At 41.2% G+C, this 22,335-nt stretch overlaps 2 protein-coding genes across 2 annotated transcripts; both read left to right on the top strand.

The window, feature by feature from the left end:
• Positions 1-323: 323 nt before the first annotated feature.
• grk1a (G protein-coupled receptor kinase 1 a) lies at positions 324-7,226 on the top strand. Its single transcript, XM_018683799.2, has 7 exons — positions 324-1,655; positions 2,171-2,298; positions 2,698-2,855; positions 3,667-3,750; positions 4,792-4,916; positions 5,358-5,559; positions 6,234-7,226. The coding sequence occupies exons 1-7, from the start codon at positions 954-956 to the stop codon at positions 6,524-6,526; spliced, it is 1,692 nt and encodes a 563-aa protein (XP_018539315.1). The 5' UTR covers positions 324-953; the 3' UTR covers positions 6,527-7,226.
• An 884-nt stretch (positions 7,227-8,110) lies between these two features.
• On the top strand, positions 8,111-21,497 carry LOC108888011 (transmembrane protein 255B). Its single transcript, XM_018683805.2, has 9 exons — positions 8,111-8,326; positions 9,216-9,358; positions 9,495-9,557; positions 16,077-16,166; positions 17,930-18,010; positions 18,856-18,941; positions 19,080-19,239; positions 19,552-19,695; positions 20,732-21,497. The coding sequence occupies exons 1-9, from the start codon at positions 8,263-8,265 to the stop codon at positions 20,960-20,962; spliced, it is 1,062 nt and encodes a 353-aa protein (XP_018539321.1). The 5' UTR covers positions 8,111-8,262; the 3' UTR covers positions 20,963-21,497.
• Positions 21,498-22,335: the final 838 nt, after the last annotated feature.

The raw sequence follows: 22,335 nt of genomic DNA, 5'->3' as shown, positions 1-22,335 counted from the left end.
CAGTGTTGTTCAGTGCGTCCACTGACACTGATTGACTGTCATTGCAGTAGGACAGACCACTTCATTTTCCACTTTTGGGGACTGTTTACTTTTATTATATTGTAAATATTAGATGTCAAAGAGGAGGATGACCCCAGACACAGCTTTTTATCTTTATATGTATCATATATCTTTACATATACAGTATATCATATCCCTCTGTATCTTTTTGTAAGGATTCCTTTAAACCATATGGCCAACAATACATGTCTGGAGCCATGCTAGCAGCTCTGTGAAGCTGTACGTAAACACAAAGGTGTGATCATAAAAGTATCGGACAGATTGACATTTAGACCAAACTTATTACAGTTCATTAGGAGAGGAACTTGACTGTGTGTGCTATTTCATCATCATTCAGTCATGTTACTACCCGAGCTAAAAACTATTCTTCTTCTCTCTGACAGTGGCTGTTGTGCCACTTTCTCTCTCTCTGCTTCACCACATTCCTGTCATTACCAGCCCACTCCATGCATACCACATCTACCCGTCCTCTCCCTCCAGCCCTCTCACTTTCATTCTCCATCTTCCCATCATGTGTTTTTGTTTCACTCTTTCCCTCGTCTGTGTCTGCAGCGTCCACATGGGTCAACAGAGGATAAAGCCTTAACAGAGTTACATAAATCCCTTTGTGGAAAGGTGATGAGTCAGGTAGATCTGCATGTGTGTCTGCATGTGTGTAAGAGGAAGAGAAGGGACTCATTGACGGAGATGCCGAGCTCTCTGTGGCTGTCTGCAGCGAGCAGATGGTCATATGTATGATACTCTCTGCTCCTGAATCACTGGAGGAAGAAGAAATCCCCATCACATCTCCTTCTCCACATCCACTGATATCCCTGTAGCACCTTTTCTCTGTTGCTTTCACTGCGTCTCACACATTTCTAAGCCCCTCCGCCTCACTTTTCCACTGTGTCACCATGGATATTGGCGGCCTGACGACAGTGGTGGCCAACTCTGCCTACATCTCAGCCCGTGGGAGCGTTGATGGCACTGCCAACGCCGCGTCCGGTCGAGACAAGAAGTACCACTCCCACCTGAAGCTGCCTCACATCACAGTGTGCGAGGGTCTGCGGGAGACTTTAGACCTGGGCTTCCACACCGTTTGTGTGGAGCAACCCATCGGCAAACGTCTCTTCCAGGAGTTCCTAGACTCCAACAATGAGTACAAAGCTCCCTGCCGCCTGTGGAAGGACATTGAGGAGTACAACATGGCTGAGGACGAGGATCGTGTGCAGAAAGTGAGCAAGATGCTGTCCCGGTACATGGAGCCAGGCGCCAAGTATTTCTGCCCCTTCCTACCAGAGAACGGCATCACAAAGGTCAAAGAGAAACACCAAGAGGCAGGGGATGATCTTCTCAATGAGACCATGAACAGTGTGATGGATTTTTTCAAGGAAGTGCCGTACACTTTCTTCCTGGAGAGCATGTATCTGAAAAGATTTCTTCAGTGGAAGTGGCTGGAGATGCAGCCAATGGGAGAGGATTGGTTCTTGGATTTTCGTGTGTTGGGGAAAGGGGGTTTTGGGGAGGTGTCTGCCTGTCAGATGAAGGCCACAGGGAAACTGTACGCCTGCAAGAAGCTCAACAAGAAGAGGCTGAAGAAGAGAAAAGGCTATGGGGTAAGTAAGCAAATCATGACAAGTCCTTTCCCATTGGGAAAGAGTGAAAACGCAGGTGTAGAATAGACATTTACTCAAGGCTGTTACACATTGCAGTTGGTTCGGCACCTTTGGCTTATATGATTAGTGCCCTCAGCATTAGAACAATTTGATCTCCTTATAAAGTGCCGATCCTGCCATGTTTGGAAATGGAGCAGTGGATTTCCTAATCTTCAGCTCAGTCCCCAGAACAGAAACAAAAAAGTGTCCTCTCAAAATATTGCTAGAATTATCTGGATTTTATAAGTTTACTATGTCAAATATGCTTTCTGTCCAACTCGCTTTACAGTACAGTACAATCTCTCAAGTGTCTGATCTATCTCTGTACAGCACACCTGTTTCAATGCACAAGTCAAAGCCTGCTGTTCTTTAACTCTTTGACCTTCAATATTGAGGAAATGAAAATGAAGATGTTGGTAGCCTTGGGTAACACTGTAAATATCCTCTCATATCTGCTGTCCCTTCCTGTCCCGTAGGGGGCAATGGTGGAGAAGAGGATCCTCGCTCGAGTTCACAGCAGGTTCATTGTCTCTTTGGCGTACGCCTTCCAGTCGAAAACAGAGCTGTGTCTGGTCATGACCATCATGAACGGCGGAGACCTGAGGTGAGGCCTCATTCACTCTCACTTCCTGACATCCCGACCACAACATCTCCTACTAATAGTATTTTTAAACTTTATTTTAACCTCATATTCCAATCTTTCCCTTTGATATACCCTGCATTGAAATCTAGATCTGCCCTTTTCTCTCTTTCAGATTGTTTTGAATGCTCTATCATAAATGTCTACATATAGTGTTTATTTGTTGTATGAACCTTTATGGACTGTATGTAGGCCTGCAACTAACGATTATATCATTTATTATTATTTATTATTGATTTATCTGCTGATTACTGTCTTGATTGATAATATCCCAACATCAATACAGTATCCCAAAACCACATGTGATGTGTTCAAATCATTTATTTTGATTTATTTTCTGAGTCCTCTCTCTCTCGCCCCCAGGTATCACATTTATAACGTGGATGAGAACAACCCAGGGTTTGATGAGCCACGATCCTGTTACTACACTGCTCAGATCATCCAGGGCCTGGAGCACCTCCACCAGAAGAGGATCATCTACAGAGACCTCAAACCAGAGAATGTGCTGCTGGACAATCAAGGTCAGACACTCGTGTACAAGAAAGACAAACTGAGTTTTTAGAGCTCTGCCCAGGTTTCTCACAGTCAGTCTGTAAATCTGTTACAGACTGTTAAGATAGATTTTTGGTTAATTTGGGAGTTTAATAGACAATTGTGTGATACTGTCTGATGTTTAGACCATTAGAACATTTAACTAAAGCATTAATTTGACATTTCCTTGTTGAGAATCAGATGAGAAGATTGGTACCACTCTGGAGCCAGGAGAAGATTAACTTAGCTTAACGATAGCAGAAATACTGGAAGCATCTCAAAATCTCACTAATTAACGTTTTGTATCTTGTTTGTTAAATTCAGGCAAAATTGAAAGAATAAAAATGACTGAAAAGATGTGGTTTTACTGAGTGCTTTTGTAGAGTATTGGAAAAGGCCAGGCTGCTTCCAGTCTTTGTGCTAACCTAACAATTTCCTGGCTCCAGCCTCATGTCTACAATTCAGACATAAAAGGAAATGAATAAGCACCTTTCCTAAAATGTTGAACTATTCCTTTACACAATTAAACTTAACCCCCCTCAGCCTACAAGAAGATATACCACTTTCCTACACTGTAATGAAATTATAGCCCCTCACCTTGACTTTAAAAACATGTCTCTTGGCCTCCTGAGGTCAAAACACACACACTGAACCACCCACACACACTTCACACCAAACACAAGGACATCTCTGAGTTATCGCTCAGCCACAGTTAACGAGTCAGAGACGCAGAGTGCAGGTCAACATTAGTATCTGTGACGTGTGCAGCTCTTGACGTTGCCCTGGTGTTTGTTCTCGCAGGTAACGTTCGTATCTCTGACCTTGGTCTGGCCGTGGAGCTCGCCGAGGATCAGCTCAAAATCAAGGGCTACGCTGGGACTCCAGGTACAGTCGACAAAACAATCGCCAAACTGACATTTGCCTGGTGGCAGCAGCAGGATCTGTGAACAAGCCCCACAGCTCTACAGTGTTTTTCCTCATCACTCTGTAATTAATATACAACAGTTACCATGTCCCATGTCATATCATTTATACTCTGCGCTGCCGTCACCTCTAACCAGTGTTACCTGAATGACTGGAGTGAAACTATGCTGCCACTTTATAACAGAGCACAGTGACTGAAGAGACTGAATATCTGCCCTAAAGTAGAATCCAGGCTCATGCATATCAACATTAATAGATAGTATGAGCACAGTCAACATTGCCTTATGGTTAGGGTTAAGTCAGAGTCTTGACAGCAGGCTTTTGTGTTTCATATTAAATTTAGATAAACTATAATAAAAAGTAATTATGTTTGAGTTGTGGAAGTATTTAAAGTCATTCAGTGTTCAGTTGTTAATACAGTATCATATCAGTGGTGTTTTGATGTTGTAGTTGTCATCTAAAAGTTAAGAGTTTTCATTCTACAGTGATACACACAGCACACACTGATTTTTTTTTTTAAGTGAAATTCTGATATTTTATACATGAAATGTTTTTGAAACACACTGTCCATCACTTGAACTCACTTTATTAAGACAACATTGCGGTGCTTAGACTTTCATCCTGCACATTTAAAAAAAAAAAAAAAACACATTAAATGTTTTTAGATTTGAGAAAGAAACAATTTGTCGATTTGTCACCAGACTTACACACACACACACACACACACACATACACACACACACTGGCAGTGCTTAGAAAACAAGTAAAGTAAAATGAAAGTAAGAAAAGCTGCAGCTGCAAACCTTTATAGGAGTAAGAAGAAGTACAGTATTTCCTTCTGAAATACAGTGTGTACCACATGAACTGCAGGTACAGAACTTGAGTAAATGTATGTTTTAATAGCAGCTGTGGTGAAATTTGAGCTGTTGAGCAGTTTAAAGTGGAAACTGATCCTTTTTGTCTTTAACAGAGAAGTCATGACTTGTTTTCTCTCACCTGCAGGCTTCATGGCTCCAGAGCTGCTGAAAGGAGAGGAGTACGACTACTCTGTCGACTACTTCACTCTGGGGGTCACTCTGTATGAGTTTCTGGCTGCCAAGGGACCCTTCAGGACCCGAGGAGAGAAGGTAAACACAGATTTCATTATGTGTTGTTAACATGTTTTTGTTGGTTCTTTTGGCTGCATTATAAAACCTGTGTGATAAATCCAGTAACAGTCTTTTAAGATTTTATAACTCAACATCACCTACCTGTGGCTTGATGCTGATACTGCTGTGAAACATGAACCCCTCATTTAACTTTAAACCTGAGGATTTTATCACATGTTTACACGTTAGTGTTGTTATCTGTGCACATCACTATAGATATTTATTTCATCAAGGATTTAAAGCAGTACTGTAGAGTGTTTTTGAATGATTGAGTATGAATATAAACCTGAATGGCCTGGATTCAGCTGCATGTCCTGCAGATAAATAATAAATAAGAGCTTTCATCTCTGGTGCATTCACAGACTGTTGGACTAATGTGATGTGTGCAAGTTTTAAATGAGACGCTCGTTCTGTTTGGAGGTGGAGAACAAGGTGGTGAAGAAGCGGATCCTGAACGATCCGGTGATGTATCCAGAGAAGTTCAGCGAGAACGCCCGGTCCATCTGTGAGGGTCTGCTGTGCAAAGAGGTCGACAAGAGGCTCGGCTTCAAGAACGGATCGTGTGACGAGCTCAGGACGCACCCCTTCTTCAGTGAGATCAACTGGAGGAAACTGAACGCAGGTCTGTTTCAGACAGAAACAAGTCCTTACCAGTCACTGCTTGTGTACATGCACACATCTGTTTCTATAGTTTTCAGTTTTAAATGCTTTCTGCTGTTGTTTTTGTAATTATTCCAATATTATTATGTAGGACTTTTAAAATATATTTTACAGTGTTGCTACTGGGCATGACACATATTTAATCCTCAGTATCTACTTTCAGCAGTTGCCATGTGAAAATATCTTAACCAGAGCTTCTTTAGAGGCTGGATTCTAGTCATATAACCGACAAACACTCAGATTCGACCATCTTGTAGAGTATATTTAGGATGTGCTTTTATCTACTCTGTAAAATATCCTGATGAAGGCTCTGTGCAAAGAGCAGACTTTAACTGCCAGTGAACTATTAAGTGTTTCTGGGTAATCGCTTCCTTCACAGCTGATAAAGTCAAGGTTTATTTGTACAGCACCTTTCAACAAGTCAACACAAAGTGCTTTACATGAAACACAAAAGGCATTAAGACAATATAAAAGACACATTTAACTGAGATTCAAAAACCCAGCACAAGAGAAAACTTTAAATAATACAAGTTCAGCTCCACAAAAAGCAGCAACTAAAACACGCACAGAGGTCAAACACAAAAAGATGATGTTTTTTGCTTGACATAAACATCTTCCTGTGCTGCGTCTCCACAGGGATCCTTCCGCCACCTTTCGTGCCAGACTCTAAGACAGTTTATGCCAAGAACATTGACGACGTCGGGGCCTTCTCCACCGTTAAAGGCGTGCAGCTGGAAGACAAGGACAAGGATTTTTTCAGCGAGTTCGCCTCGGGGAACATCTCCATCCCCTGGCAGGAGGAGATGATCGAGATGGGGATCTACAGCGAGCTCACAGTCTGGGGCCCGGACGGCACTTTGCCCAATGACCTGCGACGCGAGTCCATCCTGGAGCAGCCGCCCAAGTCCTCCACCTGCACCGTGTCGTGAGAGGCTTCAGTCCGTGAACTGAACTGTGAGCTGAACTTTATTTTTGAGCACTTTTTGTACAAGATGTCAGGTTGGTGGTGGATCTCAAGGGAAATGATTCTTATTGATGATGATTAACTCTTTTTGCTGCTCCAATAGGTAATGATAATGCACTTTTTTCTGTGTTTTTGCTACAACGCTAGCCAAAGACTTACAGTTACTTAATGCTTTAACAGCTCTTGGTCCTTTTTTTACTGTAAAATGTTGAGTTTACATGTGCTGATACTGTGTGGCACATTTTTGTCTAACATTATATCTGTTTCTTACACTGTACTACTACTGATTTTTTGTTGGTTTTTCCAGGTATGAATGATCAATAATTGTGTGTGTGTCAGTGTGAATGAACTGTAAGTAAAAACGATCATTTCTATTTCCTAACATGACAAGAAGCCCAGATAGTGAAGATCTCTGGTTGTGTTTGGCTGCCATCCTTCACTGGCCCTGAGTCTCATGTGTTTAGAAACTCTTTCAAACTCATTTTACATGACAGATACATTTAGATGACATGACACACTCGTACCTGTGAACACATGTGCTACACGTTTTTGTCTGCATCTCCACTTTATGCTCCTCCAGTGTGTCCAGTGTCAGAAGTGTGAATAAGCTCGTATCCACCTGCCGCAGAGATATTTCTGAATTTGAATAAATATTCGTCATTAAACTCACCATGCTCTGTGTGTGACTGACACATCAACAAATCCAGTCCCTCCACCTACAGCCAAGATTAGTTAATCAACTGGCTGATTAACAGAAAATTTAATCAGTAACTTTATTGATTTTAGTCACATTTTGAAGCAAAATTACAAAACATTTCCTGGTTCCAGCCTGGAAATCACGAGGATTATCTCCATTTCTTTACTGAATAAACTGAACATCTTTGGATTTTGGAGAGCAGGTCAAATAAAACAAAACACCTGAACACATCTCCATGAGCTGTGGTAATTTCAAAAGGCATTTTTCTGATATTTTATAAACAAAATAATCTATAAATCAAGAAATTGATCAGCAGATTGGATTGATAATGGAAAAAAAAAACGTTATTTGCAGCCCCATCTAACCATCAGTTCACATCTACACACTGTGAACAGTCAATTCTTAACAGAGTGAGAAACAGGTTGAACTCGTTTATCAAGCGTTGGCCGATGGAGGGCGCTGTCAACTCATGTTGCTGCTGTTATCTTCCACATCAGCGCTGCAACATCATGACCAGAGATACAGACATCAAAAACCCGCTCAGTGTAAACCAGTGTTTAATGTGTACAGTAGGAAAGAGATTAGCCGCATAGTGTAAGAACTTCAGGCCAAAATCTAAGCGACTTTAAACTTATGTAAGACAAATATTTTAATAATTTATCACTGAGGTCTCTCCCTCTCTGTCTCTCTCTCTCTCTCTCTCTCTCTCTCAGGTTTCAGGTAAAGTTGAACCTGTCGGAGCTCAGAGTCAGCTGTGCTCTGTTATTCATCCAAAAAATGTTCGCATCATAAGAAACAAAAATCTTACTTAATCTTACTTGCAGCTTTGTCGCCTGTGGTCGCGCTCCGTGGAGGATGAGGACACAGTTTTGAATCAACGGCGACCAAAACTAAAAAACTCCACCTCGATCAGAAACGCTGAAGAAACGCTGAACCATCTGCCTGGTTGAATTTTTTCCTCCCTCATTTAAGAACTGAATCGGATTCATCCATATTCGGTCGAAATGCAGCAGCCTGAATCCCAGCAGACAACTCAGCAAGCAGCGACAGAAATACTGGATCCAGCAGGTAACATTTAGTTTCATGCTGAGGTCTTTAAACCAGACTCTGCAGAGGGATCAAAGTGACAGCAGCTACTTTAATACCAGCAACAAGGATTCTTTAAAAAGCTGCGCTTTTCCATAAGGTACCATTCATAAAGCGTTTATATGCTGTAATTAATTGATTTATTAATGGTTAAAAAACGATTTCTGTCTTTATAATCCGTTAATAAGAACAACATCCTCCTCCAACAGGACACTTTGTCTTTTTATTCAGGGAGACTCCTCCAACAAACTGTAGGATGTGAACTAAATATCCAGTTAGTTTTTACAGCTGCAGACTTGGTGGGTTACTGTATAATATTTTATCAATGATTTATTAACATTTAGAATTACAGGTGAGTGACTAATTTTTTGCTGAATTGAGAGACCCAGGATCCTTTATTAATTTCAGCTTATAAACCTCCAGTTAGACTTAATTTAATGTTAAATTCAGTGCATGAGAAACATTTATTTATGTACACATCTGTGAGCAAATGGTTGGAAAAAGTCTGTAAGACAGGCTTCTTCTTTTCAATGAGAGAAAAAAACAAATTGTGTTTAAGCGCTAATACTAAAATCTTCTCCCACAGCTCATCTCCTGGAGAGTAGATTTACTCAAATACTTAAAGGCTACTTGTACTTTTTGGTGCCTGGTTATTACAGTAAATCTGATTTATTTCTGTCTTGTTGTTATTGATATTTTTACTTAAGTAAATGATTTGAATATTTCTGTTTTCAGTTAAAAGCAGGTTAGAGATTTAGATTTGGATATTTTTGTCAGATTAGACTCAGGTAATTCAGGGTTTAGAAAAAGGGGAAGTCGTGGTAATAAGGGTAAAGACGTCCTCCTCTCACTGCATGTCCTCCTCCCTCAGATCAGTACCTGCGTCGGAGGAAAACGGCTCTGTGGGTGACCGTGTCTCTGCTGGCTCTGGCTCTGGTGGTGCTGGCAGTGGGTCTCATCTCTGCCACTCGCACCGACAATGTGCCTGTCGCTGGATATTACCCCGGCATCACTGTGAGTGGCACGTCTCACCTCCACGATCCCTTAAACCTGTTTCTCCTGACACTGAAAAAGCCAGTAACCCCTGAAACACTCGAACCCTGAAGCCTAATGTTTCTCCTCGTTTCTCTCTTTGATCTCTTTGCACCAGATGAGTTTCGGAGCGTTTCTGGGCATTGTTGGCATATACCTGGTGGAGAACCGCAGACCCATGGTGAGTCTGCTCCTCTGCCTCTCATGTCTCACCTTCACTGAAACCCTGTAGCTTTCACAGGATAGCACAGCATAGATGACAGATGTGTAGACCTGCCTGAATCACTGCAGGCACTCTGGTTAATGTAGATGTATAAGTCAATTCCTGTGGGTAAAGAGGTGAAGATTTCTTGAAATTAATGTTTCCCAAGTACAGTGTGATATCTGCAGGTCAGTATTTCTAATTTCCTGAGGGTTTTCTTACTTGGACTCCAAATATCTTGTCGGTTACCAGCTGGGCCTGCACATCTGTGGTGCTAATGCATGCAGATCTGACGCTTTCATCCGCTGCTATTTTCATCTCTTCAGTAGAAGTTTAAGTCACGTGCTTCATGAGTTATGTTCATAATGCGATCTGTACTGTGGCATTTTGTTTTTACCGATACACCAACTTTTCCACCTCAGCCAAGCGTAAAATGTGTGTACACACAAGTTCAGCATAGCAAGTTTTTTAAGGTGATCATTTGTAAGTGTTGTGTTCCCAGCTTGTACTACTGCACACAAGTGGCCAAAAACAGATTAGCAAATGTTTAAGGAGTCAGGAAATGCATTCATCATGCCTGTTGGTCTTTGTTTACAGTGACAGTTCAAACGGTGCAATGTCACATTCACACTATTTTAGCCTTTTGTTTATTCTCTCTCAAGGTGACTTCTGTCAGCTTTTCGAGCTTTGTAATATTCATCTTCTAAAAATGAGGCATTGTTCCTGGAAAACAGGACATATATACACCATAAATTAGAGGATTATGTTACAGACTTTGCAAATTCACTAAACAGTTTTACAGGAAATTGCTCTATTATGAGCAAGAAGCAAATCCGATTACACGATGGCGGCGTAATGTGTTCTTGGTCCTTGTGCCCGGGTCAGTGTACGTGACTGGATTTGTGGTCAGGAGGAGGGAACGTGATTGGCTCTGGATTTCAATGACAAGAGGGGAAATTTCATTAGTATTGGTCAGTCGCTGACAGGGCTCCTTTACTTCAGACAGGGACACAGGTATAATATGAAAATACCTCACAGGGTTCAAAAAATAATCACGTCAATGACTCCAGAGTAGAGACACTCAGAGGTAGGCCGGGGCTGCTGAGCTGACCTCCAGTCAGCGCTTAAAGCCAAACCTTACCAGTGTGGGACGACAGTGGCAACCAGAAGATGAAACTCTGAGTCTTCTGGGTAATTCAAGTAGTATTGTCAGTATCACATTCACAGTCTATCAAACCCAACATGAAGCTAACTGTGTTAAGTGCCTTGAAGAGGACACCAGTGACACAGAAACTTCAGCAGAGTGTGAGTCCTTGTTTTTCACCTCTGAATTTGTCCTGATTATTTTGGTGTACACCTCTAATTTTGTTGGGTTTTATCCTACAAGCATCTCACTTTTTATTTGTTCCTCTCAGTTTATTGTCAGAAAAGTCCTGTAGACAAATAATTCTGTTTACAGGATTATGTGTTTTGTTGGTGTATGCCTAAGTATTAACAATAATGAAGAAAACTTAAAAATGTCTGCAGGTATAAGGTTTTTTTTTCCTTCACAAGTGGATTTATGGTCATTTATGTGCAGTGGACGTCTGACATAATGACATAATGAACTCACCTGATAATATAAAACCTTATAACAACCCACCTTAATGAATTTCTACCTGCCCAGCTAATGAAAAAGTAGCCCTGTGCCTGTCTCCATGACTGTGGTATATCAGTGTGTGTGTTAATTTTTCATGTGTCGTCCAGGGTGTCGTGTGCCTGGTCAGATCACTTTGTCTTACGTTACGCTACAGTGTACTGTATCTAATCCGGCCTACACAGATACCTGTTCACACATGTGGAAAGACACAGTGTGTGTATATGTGTGTGTATGTATTGTTCAGTATAAAGCATGATTCAAACAAGGTAGAGACAGATTGTAAGTTTAAAAACTTTATTTTTTGCAGTCCTCGCTGTAGATATTTACTACCTGCTGAATCCATGACTGGATCTTTTGCCCTCTAGCATCCAAGGGTGTAACAAGAAGGAGGATGGAGGACCTGACAGTTGATGTTGTGCTTCTGTGGTGCAAATTTCTGTCATATTTGCGATTAATCAAACCATGTAGACAGAAGAAGAGTAGAACAAACCTGGATGGCTCCTCTCAGGGCTCCTGGGCAGCTGCCCACTTTACCCGGGTTGGTAAACCACCCCTGACTGCATCTGTCTGCCTCTCTGGCATCGCTCCCAGCTCCGTGTGTTAAACTTTAATGGCGTGATTGTTGCCACACTACAGCTGGTCTACAGTGTCTCTTATGAGGCACATGTGGCACGACGTTCGTTCTCACACAGGTGTCGTCTTCCTCCCATGTGTCTGAGGCTTTGTGCTGTAACATGAGCGCTGGCCTGGCAGAGCGAGGCCGCTCATTAAAGAACAACTAACCGTACCTCAATGCCACAGACATCTGAGAGCTCCGGCGCTTCTCTTACTTCCTGGATCTCGCAGCCTTTTCCTCCTCTGACCTCATAAAGCAGCTGATGGAGGGTTTGTTGTTGTTTGAACTGTTTACGGTCAGAGTGACAAGTTCATCTGCTGCCAGACAGAGAAGTTTCCTGTTTGACTCCTGACTGGAAACAAATGAACTTAAATCCCTCCCCTCTGTTGAGGTGGACGACGCAGACATATTAACAAGACAGAAAATAAAGATAAACTCACACTGATCAAAAAGATTTGAACTGGGTTTTCTTCAGTAAATATGTGAAGATTACTTGATAATTTAAGTGAGCGCTTTACAACAACAAAAACACATGGTTAGAGAGATGTGGGATCGCTTACTGTTCATCCTGTGAAAAGCCCAGTAATTCATATTTAGTCCTACATACATTTTAATGAATCACTTCAATCTGGTTTAATCACCAAATACAAAATATACAAAATACCTGTGTTTCATCTATTTGGGTATTTTTTTTTTTTTGTTTGTTTTAGATTAAAAGTTTGGCTTTTTAGATTTTGCTGTGAGGTTCTGTTTGTGGTTTCACTCACCTTGAAAAACAGGCCGGTTGTCAGTCTGAAATTTGTCATAAACGCAGACATTGGGAGAGCATTCATTCATTATCTATACTGCTCATCCGTTAAGGGTCACTGGGGGCTGGAACCAGTCCCAGCTGACACTGGGCGAGAGGCGGGGTACACCCTGTACACATTGCCAGTCCATCACAGGGCCAACACATAGAGACAAACAACCATTTATGCTCACATTCACACCTACGGGCAATTTAGAATTACCAGTTAACCTAAGCATGTCTTTGGACTGTGGGAGGAAGCCGGTGTACTCGGAGAGAACTCACGCAGGCACAGGGAGAACATGCAAACTCCACACTGAAAAGCTCCGGATGAACCGGGGCTCAGACCCGGTCAGTCAGACAGTGCTAACCACTACACCACCGTGGAGAGCACTGGGAGAGCAGCAGGATCAAAATGAGCTTCTATAGTCTCTTTTTAATGTTTTCTACTCCAATTACTAATCTTGCAGTGAGATCTTTACGAATCAGAGGCTTGTTGCAGGTAAAGCGCACATTCATGCTCCACTGACATTTCTTAGATAAAGCTTTATCCAAGCGCTCTTCATTTTGTCTTATCTTGTCCTCCAAAAGGTTTAAAAGGATCATGGAGCATGAAACTCTGTCTGTAAAAGAAAAGAAAAACTCCCTCCCTGCCACTCCTATAACAGGCTTCAGTGCCCTGATGAACTGTAAAGATTTCTTTATGACTAAATGCTTCATGTGGCTCATGTTCTTTGCTCTGGCAGCCTCCTCTGTAGTTACCGCCTGTATCTCACAGGCCGCCGTCCTCTTGGTCACCTTGCAGCCCGGAGAGCAGAACAGTCAACTTGTAAAAGGCCGTATTTTACCCAGCAGGTCATGGGATGGTTCGGCTGTGGTCATGATTGTTCACTAGACCGCTGAGCAGGAGAAGACCTTGCAGTGGTCAGCGACTTCAGTTACATAACCTGATAGGTCTCTTTACCGAGGCTGTAAAATTCCTTTTTGTGTCTTTATCCCTTTGTCACTCGTGTTTTCTTCTTTTTAATCTTGTATTTTAGTGCCGAAAGCTTTATTAAGATCCTCCACTTGAAGCTGATCTAGTAACGTCTCCTCACAGTGTGAAAACAATGTGAAAGGGTTTGCTCTTACTGTTGAACTCACAGAGACTTTACCGCCTGGTTCTGGACCTGCAGCTGATTGTTCAGCTGTTCAGCCCGCTCTCGTGGCCTCGTTTTCATGACTCGAGATGATGCAGATGCAGCAGCAACATTCAAGAAATGTTTTACTGTCGTAGCTGGTAAAACATGAGGTGGAGCTAAGTTAGGTACTTTAGTCCAGTGGCTCCTAACCCTGGGGTGGTGCTTAATGGGAGAAAAAGGAAAAACAAAGTTCTGCCAGCTATTGAAACGAAAGATCTGAGAAGTTTAGAAGGAAAATTTCATTTGACGCCTTTTTTGTGAGAAGTCACAGGCCAAAAATGAACATTTGTTACGACCTGGTTCAAGTGGCCACAACAAGGGAGACAATAATTTAATAAACCAAATGAAACTAAACTAAGTAAAACTAAACTGAAACTAAGTAAAGTGCCAAATATTAAGAACACAGGGTGTCAGGAAAGTCAGTAGTGTTTGGCGTGTATGAGTGAGGGATTTGGATGTGAGGTGAGGTGCAAGACAAAATGTAGAGATAAACTAAGACAACATGATTAAACCAGGTGTTTGTGGAGACGAGCAGAGAGAGAGGGGGGGGGGGGGGGGGGGGGGGTCAGACTGTAGCCAGAGCTTCTGTAACCTTGAACACAGTGGGTGCCACAGGTGTTTCAGATCAGGCTAATCAGCTACCTGCAGAACAAACAGAGATACAGGATCATCACAGACTGTTTTTGTATTTTTACATGTTAAAAAAGTGCAACATTTCTTCCAGAAACTGACTCGACTCCTGAGAGCAGAACAGTATCCACAGTGAGTCCATGTGCCTTTAATCTTTTGCTGTATTTGATTTCTCTCTGCTTCGGCTGTATCAGGGGAGGTTTTGGGGGGCTGGGCGGGTGGGACAGAGTGTGTGTCGAGGTGTTTTATGTGCCGGCAGCTGGTGCTAAGGTAATGTGAAGTAATGCAGTTGTCAGGCTCTATTGTCTCTGCTGCTGGCCTCATCTCCCGCTCACAGCCCATAAAAGCGGAGTCATTTAAACCGCTAATGAAGTGGAGAGTCTGGACCAGTGGCAGATAAAACCCAGTCAGAGAGAAAAAAAATCTCAGTTTGGCTCTTATTTCACTTTACTGAGGGAAATTCATTTTAAAATTCCCTTGGTTTAATATCCCTTTCACCACGCCTCGTGTTACTCTCACATGTACAGATAAACATTTCAGAAATAATACTTTGTCACCAGGTTAACAAAAAATGGACTTGAGAATGGACTGGACTTGTGAATAAACCTGTTTTGAATGTTTACACCACTATATTGAACAGGCACGTTTATCTATGATTAGCCACAACCTAGCATCAAAAAGCTTATTATTTAAGTTTTATCCTTTTCTCAGGACTGTGACTGACATTTACTTGAACACAACTTAATCCTTATTATTAGTGTGCTCCTGCAGGTGTGCAGGGCTTTTAACAATTCATCCTGCTCAGATCACATCGGTCAAATCAATACTTATTCAGAAAATAATGATTTTTTTAGTATTATTTTGACTTGTAACAGTAGGAAAATTAACAGTGGAAAAAGATGGAATTCAGCTGTCATTAATTTGATGAAAGAACGTGTGTGTTTAATTCTCTGTTGTTTCAGTGCAGGAGGTTTCTGGTCCTGGAGGAGCAATTGAACAGACAGGAAACGATGCTCAGTGATAAAAGTTTATGATCAGACATCTGTGATCAGCCAGCTGGGTCTCCTGCAGCGTGTGTGTGTGTGTGTGTGTGTGTGTGCGTGCATCATGTCTTACAGTAGGCACTTTATAGAAGAAGCAGTGTCGTTTAGATTTTGGTTTATTAATCAGTGATCAAATTCTTTGGCTTAATTTACAGAACTGTTTGAATGTGTGAGATTGTTCTGTCAAGGTCTTCTTGTGTGTGTGTCTGTGTGTGTGTATGTATCAGATTGGGAGAATTAGATTGACCTTGTTGGTACAAAAGGCCACCCCTCTGTCCTGTACATTGCCTCTTTGCCCATAAATTACCCACAAAGCACCTCTGTGTTGGCAGAACGAGAGGCCGTACATTTCCTTTATCGTCCTCCAGACGAGGACACACACCAGCACAGACACTGAGCTTACATTAAAGTTGACTTGAATTTTGATTTTGTGGATATTAATGTTGGCTGCAAGGACTTCTACATCAGATTCCCAATTTATTTGTGAATTTATTCCCTGATTAATTTTTCTATGATTTATTTTTCAACTTCATCTCATAAATGTCTTACTTATTCTGATGATAGTTGTCCTCTTTTTTTCCCTCTTCCTCCTCTCTCTGAAGCTCATGGCAGCCATCATCTTCATCAGTATCGGAGTCATCGCGTCTTTCTTCTGTGCCATTGTGGATGGGATCATCGCTTCAGAGTTCATTGTGAGTATCCCATTATATGCCTCCACTAAGACCACCATTTTGTTTTTTGTCTGGTCAAACCCTGACACACATTCACACACCTTTCTAATTTAACCACACATGCTGAGGTTGGCAGAGACTGGCACAGATACCGTAGCAGGATCAGGAACTTTGTAGATGCAATCAGACAGAATGGACACTGCTCAGGTAAACCAGGCCAGCTCATCTCAGTGTCTGACCCGCAGAGAGCTGCAGGGTCACCTGAGGAGCTGAGGAAACGTTCAGCACTACAGGGCTGATTAATTGCGCCCAAAAGTTACCCACCTTTATCTAAGTCACTGTAAACTCTAATATTATGACACCATCAAATATACAGAAAGTATGCAACAAGCAAAGATGGGATATACTTAAAAAAAAAAAATCTAAGAAATTGATCTAAGTATTAATTTTCCAGGAGACATCCTTGCAGTTGTCTGTTGGAATTTGATGAGTACATTTACAGTATCTGGTAACACCTGTATAAAGTTTAATTTAGTTACACTGGGAAACAGAATTGAAGTTTGGGAAATAATGCGTTTTTTTTGTTAAGAATAAAACAGCCACATGTTATATTACAGCCCTCATACCTTATTTTTAATGTGTATTGTAAATGTGTAAAGCACAGCGTAGTTTCATCTATTGACTGTTCTCTGGTTTTAAGTAATGTAGTTATATAACACGTAGATTTCGGTGGATCAAACATGAAGAATCTTTAATGTTCAAAAATGTTTTTTTTTTTTTTTTTTTTGTAATGTAGTAAGTATGAGTATTTACAAAATAACTGATTTCTCCTTTCCTTTAAAATGACCAGTTGTTTCTCCCTCTATGTATTTTCCTTCCACTGGTCCTACATTTAAGTACCACTCTGAACTACTGTATTACTACCTTATTCATACAACAAAATTACACTGTAAATCTCAGGCTATTTTATGGAGTGACACATTTTTTTAAATTAACATAGAACTTATTGTGGCGCATAAATTGCAACTCCACAAAAAAAAAAATTCTCTCTCCTTTTCCACTACAAATATCTTCACTGGTACATAATGTTTGCATTTGATTGTTTTGTTTCATAGGAAGAAGTCAGTCAATCAACACGTCGTTTGTCTCTCCCAAAGTAAAACTCCCAGACTAAATAAGTTTTGTGCTTTTGTTTATATGGGAATGAACTGATATGCAGAGAGGTTAAAAAGGTCATTGTATTTCCTCACTGGATATCTTAGATGTTTGGATACATGAAGGTGAACACCTCAGTTTGTCACCTCTGCCCAATGAATTTTAATGAGCATCTTAATGAGTGTGGATCAGGCGAGAGTTAAAAAGCTGGACCTCTCAGCACCTGGCACCGAGTCACTGATATCGATCAATGGGTGCTATCAAACCCCTGCAGATATATTTCTTTTGTGCTCACGGGACAGTAAAAGTCATATTTATTGCACCTTCAAGCTTAGGACAATGAAAACGATTTTATTACCTTTCACATTATATGAAGTCCAGCGAGGTTTAGTGCTGGAGGTTTTTGCGGTCCGGTGCAGTGGAGGCAGTTTTCAGAGCAGCAGGCTCGTGTTGTAAAAACCTTCACGGCTGCAGTGACAGAGAAACAGGAGGAGGATGAACACAGGGTTCAAATCCACATTAACATTACACAATAAGAAACGTATTAAGTGTGAAATCGAAACCTTTAGATCATAGAGATTTATTCTAAAAAATACATCTGTCTTTCTGATTTCCTAACACACACACAGGACACAAGACCCCTGCAGGAAGACATGTGTGACTTCTACGCCAGTGGAGCAGGCTACGCCTACGACAGCTACTACACAGAGGTGAATACACAAAAATACACAACAAAACTGAGTTACACTGCTGCGCAATATGTTTCAATGATTATGTTATCTTACAATAATTGTATTATCTTTAAGTGGAAGTGGAGAGTATGTCTAATTCAACATTAGACACACTGTGAGACTCCATAAAGATGGGAGAGGGTACAAGAACATCAGTAGGCTACTGAACATGAGCTGACACCATTGCAGCAGTGATTTGGAGGTTTAAGAAGAGACACACTACCAATAACAGAAGGTGCAGTGGCTGTCCTCGAAAAATGACACCACACACAACATATATGTTTATTTTACGCAACCTTCTATTGAAAAACAGATGGGTAGGTGCTTCTGGCTCAGCACAAAGATAGATCATCTGCAGGAAAAGGTGTTTCAGTGACTGATCAGACAGCTGCAAAAGGTGTAGGAGAAATGACGTTTGTAGATGGCACTGTAAATGTTTGTGTACCCAAATGAATGAAATTAACTGAATGAGGAGATAACAAGAGCAAAAAAGTGAAAGCTATGACCTGGTCAAGTGTGTCCCTGACTTGAATCCAACAGGAGTATTTTAAAGTGGAAGCAGTAGAGCAACATACAGTACATACACAGAGGTGTGTACTGCCATCTAGTGGTCAGATAATGTTACTGCACAAATTTACTGAAAGCAACAACTGCATGTCACCAAACCAATTTACAAGCAAATAAAAGTTCTGGATATGACATGCTAACATGCAAACACCCAAACTGTTCGTCCAGCTTCTGCTCATTTGACCGATATCGACTTTAATTACAAATGATCGAAGCTCCGAGAATTCTCAACTCATCAAACCTTACTGATACTGCAGGTGACGTGTCGTTCATTCGACAAAGCGTGCAAGCTGAAACTGAGGAGCAACACCTGCTACTGCTGCTACCTGTACAACTGTGAGAGGTGAGCTACGAGTGTTCATGGTCTAAAGCACCAACTTAAGAGCAAAAAAGTTCTTTACTGAGTACGAGCATTGAGACACGTTTATCAAGTGACCTCCAAGTTTCTGAGTAAAAATGAAGCGCTCTGTTCCTCCTCCAGCACAGAGTACCACACTCAGTACTATGAGTTCACTGGTGTCAGCAGCTGCTGGGATGCGATCCACCTGTACCGTCTGCTGTGGGCCTCAGTGGTGCTCAACGTCATCGGCTTGTTCCTGGGCATCATCACTGCCGCCATCCTCGGAGCGTACAAGGACATGGTGAGTTACCAGCCCAAAAAGAGAGAACTGGATTACGTCTTTACTTTATAGAATTATACTTTTTATAACACTGATTTATGTGTGTGCAAATATGTTTCACTGCCTTACTGCATTTTCAAAATTTTACTGCTCGCACATGAAAGAACTAAAAACTCAATAAAATGCAGTTTCTCTGGCATGAACAGCAGTCTGAAAATCACTTTCAAAGATGTGAAAATCTCCGATCTTATTGTGTTAATTCTTGTTCTTTGATGATTTACCATCTTATCCCTTTTTTTGTTTTGTTTTGTTTTTTGCTGTTTCCTGCAGCAGAAGCCGACTCCTCCGACGGTTCCCAGCCCGGCGCCGCCGCCCCATATCCTGTACAACCCGACCCAGCACATGCTCACCTATGCTGGCTTCTGTCCCTCAGGACAGACTCTGCCTGCCTACCCCAACTATCCAATACCCATGCAGGTAGGAGCCAGGAACAAAACAAAAAAAGAACAATTCAGTGAAAAATGTAAGAAACTCACAGATGTTCCATTTAGCTGCTATAATTTATATGTGTGGTTTCACTGGAATGACTTATTGGGCCACTTAAACAGAACAGAGATATTGCTAATGTTATTAATTACACTCTGCTTAACCTAAAAGGCCAAAATGTCAGCTGTGACAAAGGCCTGCTTTTCATTCCAGTGTATTAGTTTGGCAACCAGATAAGCAGCACTGGATCAGATTCATTTTTGCTGCTCTAGCACAGCTGTTTCACTTTAATATTACAGCACTTGACCAGAAAAGAAAACTATTCGCCTGCATTGCTGCCACGCAAAACTACTGAGGTGGATATCTGAAATACTTGACTAAAACTGTGCACCATCAATCTTAATATTACATTTCTACTTATTTCTGTTTTTTCATACTTTCATAAATTTGGTGCAGATATTCACACAGTGCCCAGAGAATGAATCCTGCTAGCTTTGATGAATCCCAAACTTTCCCCCTAGCTCCACCATGAGGTTGACGTTTGTGGTTTTGAGTTACATTACTGGACTTAAAAACATTTTTAAGTTTTCCTCTTGCACCATCATCAGGACCAAATTGTAATTTATCCAATACTTTATTTTATGACCAAACACATACAAAATTAAAGGCATTCCCATCAGCCTCACAGAGCCACTTACACAGCTGTAGACTCTTCTACTGGTCTTATTTCACGTTAAATAGAAATCTTTTTTTGTGATGGTGATCGTCCAGGAACCTGCTGAAAGCTGGAATGTGTGCTTGATGTTTTATGAACAGGTGCCATAAACTAAACCAAGATTTATAACTTTTGTTTGAAAGGTCTCACAGATTTATTGTTGATGTCTAATCTTTGTTGATAATTCAGTGGCTGCTACCAGAAAACCAAACCACACCTCACATAAAAATGTCAGCAATAATTTCAGGTATCTTTTGGCTCTACATCCACATACCACAACTAACCTCCCGCTCCCTTTCTCCTCTCCCACAGCATAACAGCAACTACCAGGCACCTGCTACGCCCCAGCTGATCCCCGAGGGAGGCCCTTCCTCCACCTCTTGCCTGTCTGAGGAGAACCAGCAGCCGTCTCAGGCTCCCACCCAGCCACAGCCTCAGGGGGCCACCCAGGAACCAGGAAGCTACATGCTGACTCCCAACGCTCCTGCCCTCTACGGATCCTCCTACAGCCCCTTTGAGAAACCTCCCCCTTATGCCTGCTGAGCCCTCATACAAACATATGGGGGCACGATGGAGAAAGAACATATTGATCTGGTCAGACTTAATGTAGCACAAGACATTTCATATGTAATCTTGTGGACGGAAAACACTAAAGTGAGATTCACAATTGCTGATTTAAATGCTGTGTTTCATGTGTCTGATGGATTTGAACTGGAGCAAAACACAGTTTTATTGCTCTGTAGTGTGATTATATAGACATGATTAAGTTATTTCATGTGTATTTTGTAAAGGAAACATGCTTAGTTGCCTCCATGCCCAAAGTTAAATGAGAAGATTGAGAACAGTCATCTTAGGTAAATATGAAGTTACATAAGAATGCAAGTAAGCATATTTCCCAAAATATTCAGATGCATACATATTATATATAAATACGTTTATAAGTTTGACAGCTCTTTCTGTTATGACTGGGTTACAGGTGTACTGTGTATTGTCTCACTATACTAACTACTGTACAAGAAAAAGGGCTTTCTTGAAATGTGAACTGGAGAGTAAATGATGCTGGTGTTGCTGTTGCTTATGTTTGTGTGAATCATTTAATGCGCACTTTAAAGTTAATACACTGTACAGTATATACTATTAATAATGCATGTCAACTGCTGTGGGATGGGATTCTGTAGCTGCTGCTGCTTTTGCTATGAAATACATTATGTACTAAAGACACACCAATGAAAAATCCATACATTTACTGACGCATACAAATACATGTGGATTAAGGGCATTATCAGAATCTCACAAGGAAGAGTTTGACATTTTTGAAAATACACTTATTTGTTTCCCTGCCAAATTTCAGATGAGAAGATCAACACCACTCTCGTGTTTGTATAATAAGAAACCAGCAACCAGTTAGCTTAGCTTAGCATAAAATCGAACCAAATCCACTTACTAGCACCTCTAAAGCTAAAGGTTAGGGTTAGTAAAAAGGTTTAGGGTTAGGGTTAGTCATAAGGGTTAGGGTTAGGGTTAGTAAAAAGGTTTAGGGTTAGGGTTAGTAAAATGGTTTAGGGTTAGGGTTAGTAAAAAGGTTTAGGGTTACAGTTAGTAAAATGGTTTAGGGTTAGGGTTAGTAAAAAGGGTTAGGGTTACGGTTAGTAAAATGGTTTAGGGTTAGGGTTAGGGTTAGTAAAAATCTTTAGGGTTAGGGTTAGTAAAATGGTTTAGGGTTAGGGTTAGGGTTAGTAAAAAGGGTTAGGGTTAGTAAAAATCTTTAGGGTTAGGGTTAGGGTTAGTAAAAATCTTTAGGGTTAGGGTTAGTAAAATGGTTTAGGGTTAGGGTTAGGGTTAGTAAAAATCTTTAGGGTTAGGGTTAGGGTTAGTAAAATGGTTTAGGGTTACGGTTAGTAAAATGGTTTAGGGTT

This window comes from Lates calcarifer, linkage group LG2, assembly GCF_001640805.2.
Source record: "Lates calcarifer isolate ASB-BC8 linkage group LG2, TLL_Latcal_v3, whole genome shotgun sequence".
Lineage (NCBI taxonomy): Eukaryota > Metazoa > Chordata > Actinopteri > Centropomidae > Lates > Lates calcarifer.
Note: the sequence above shows the minus strand (reverse complement) of the source record. Positions and strands in the feature narration are given on the sequence as shown.

Bases quoted from the DNA above. Each gene is read 5' to 3' on its own strand.
- grk1a (XM_018683799.2), top strand. From the start codon at position 954: ATGGATATTGGCGGCCTGACGACAGTGGTGGCCAACTCTGCCTACATC. The intron at 4,917-5,357 runs GTAAACACAGAT...TTCTGTTTGGAG, and splicing joins TCAGGACCCGAGGAGAGAAG to GTGGAGAACAAGGTGGTGAA. The intron at 5,560-6,233 runs GTCTGTTTCAGA...GCGTCTCCACAG, and splicing joins CTGGAGGAAACTGAACGCAG to GGATCCTTCCGCCACCTTTC.
- LOC108888011 (XM_018683805.2), top strand. From the start codon at position 8,263: ATGCAGCAGCCTGAATCCCAGCAGACAACTCAGCAAGCAGCGACAGAA. The intron at 9,359-9,494 runs GTGAGTGGCACG...TCTTTGCACCAG, and splicing joins GATATTACCCCGGCATCACT to ATGAGTTTCGGAGCGTTTCT. The intron at 19,240-19,551 runs GTGAGTTACCAG...TTCCTGCAGCAG, and splicing joins TCGGAGCGTACAAGGACATG to AAGCCGACTCCTCCGACGGT.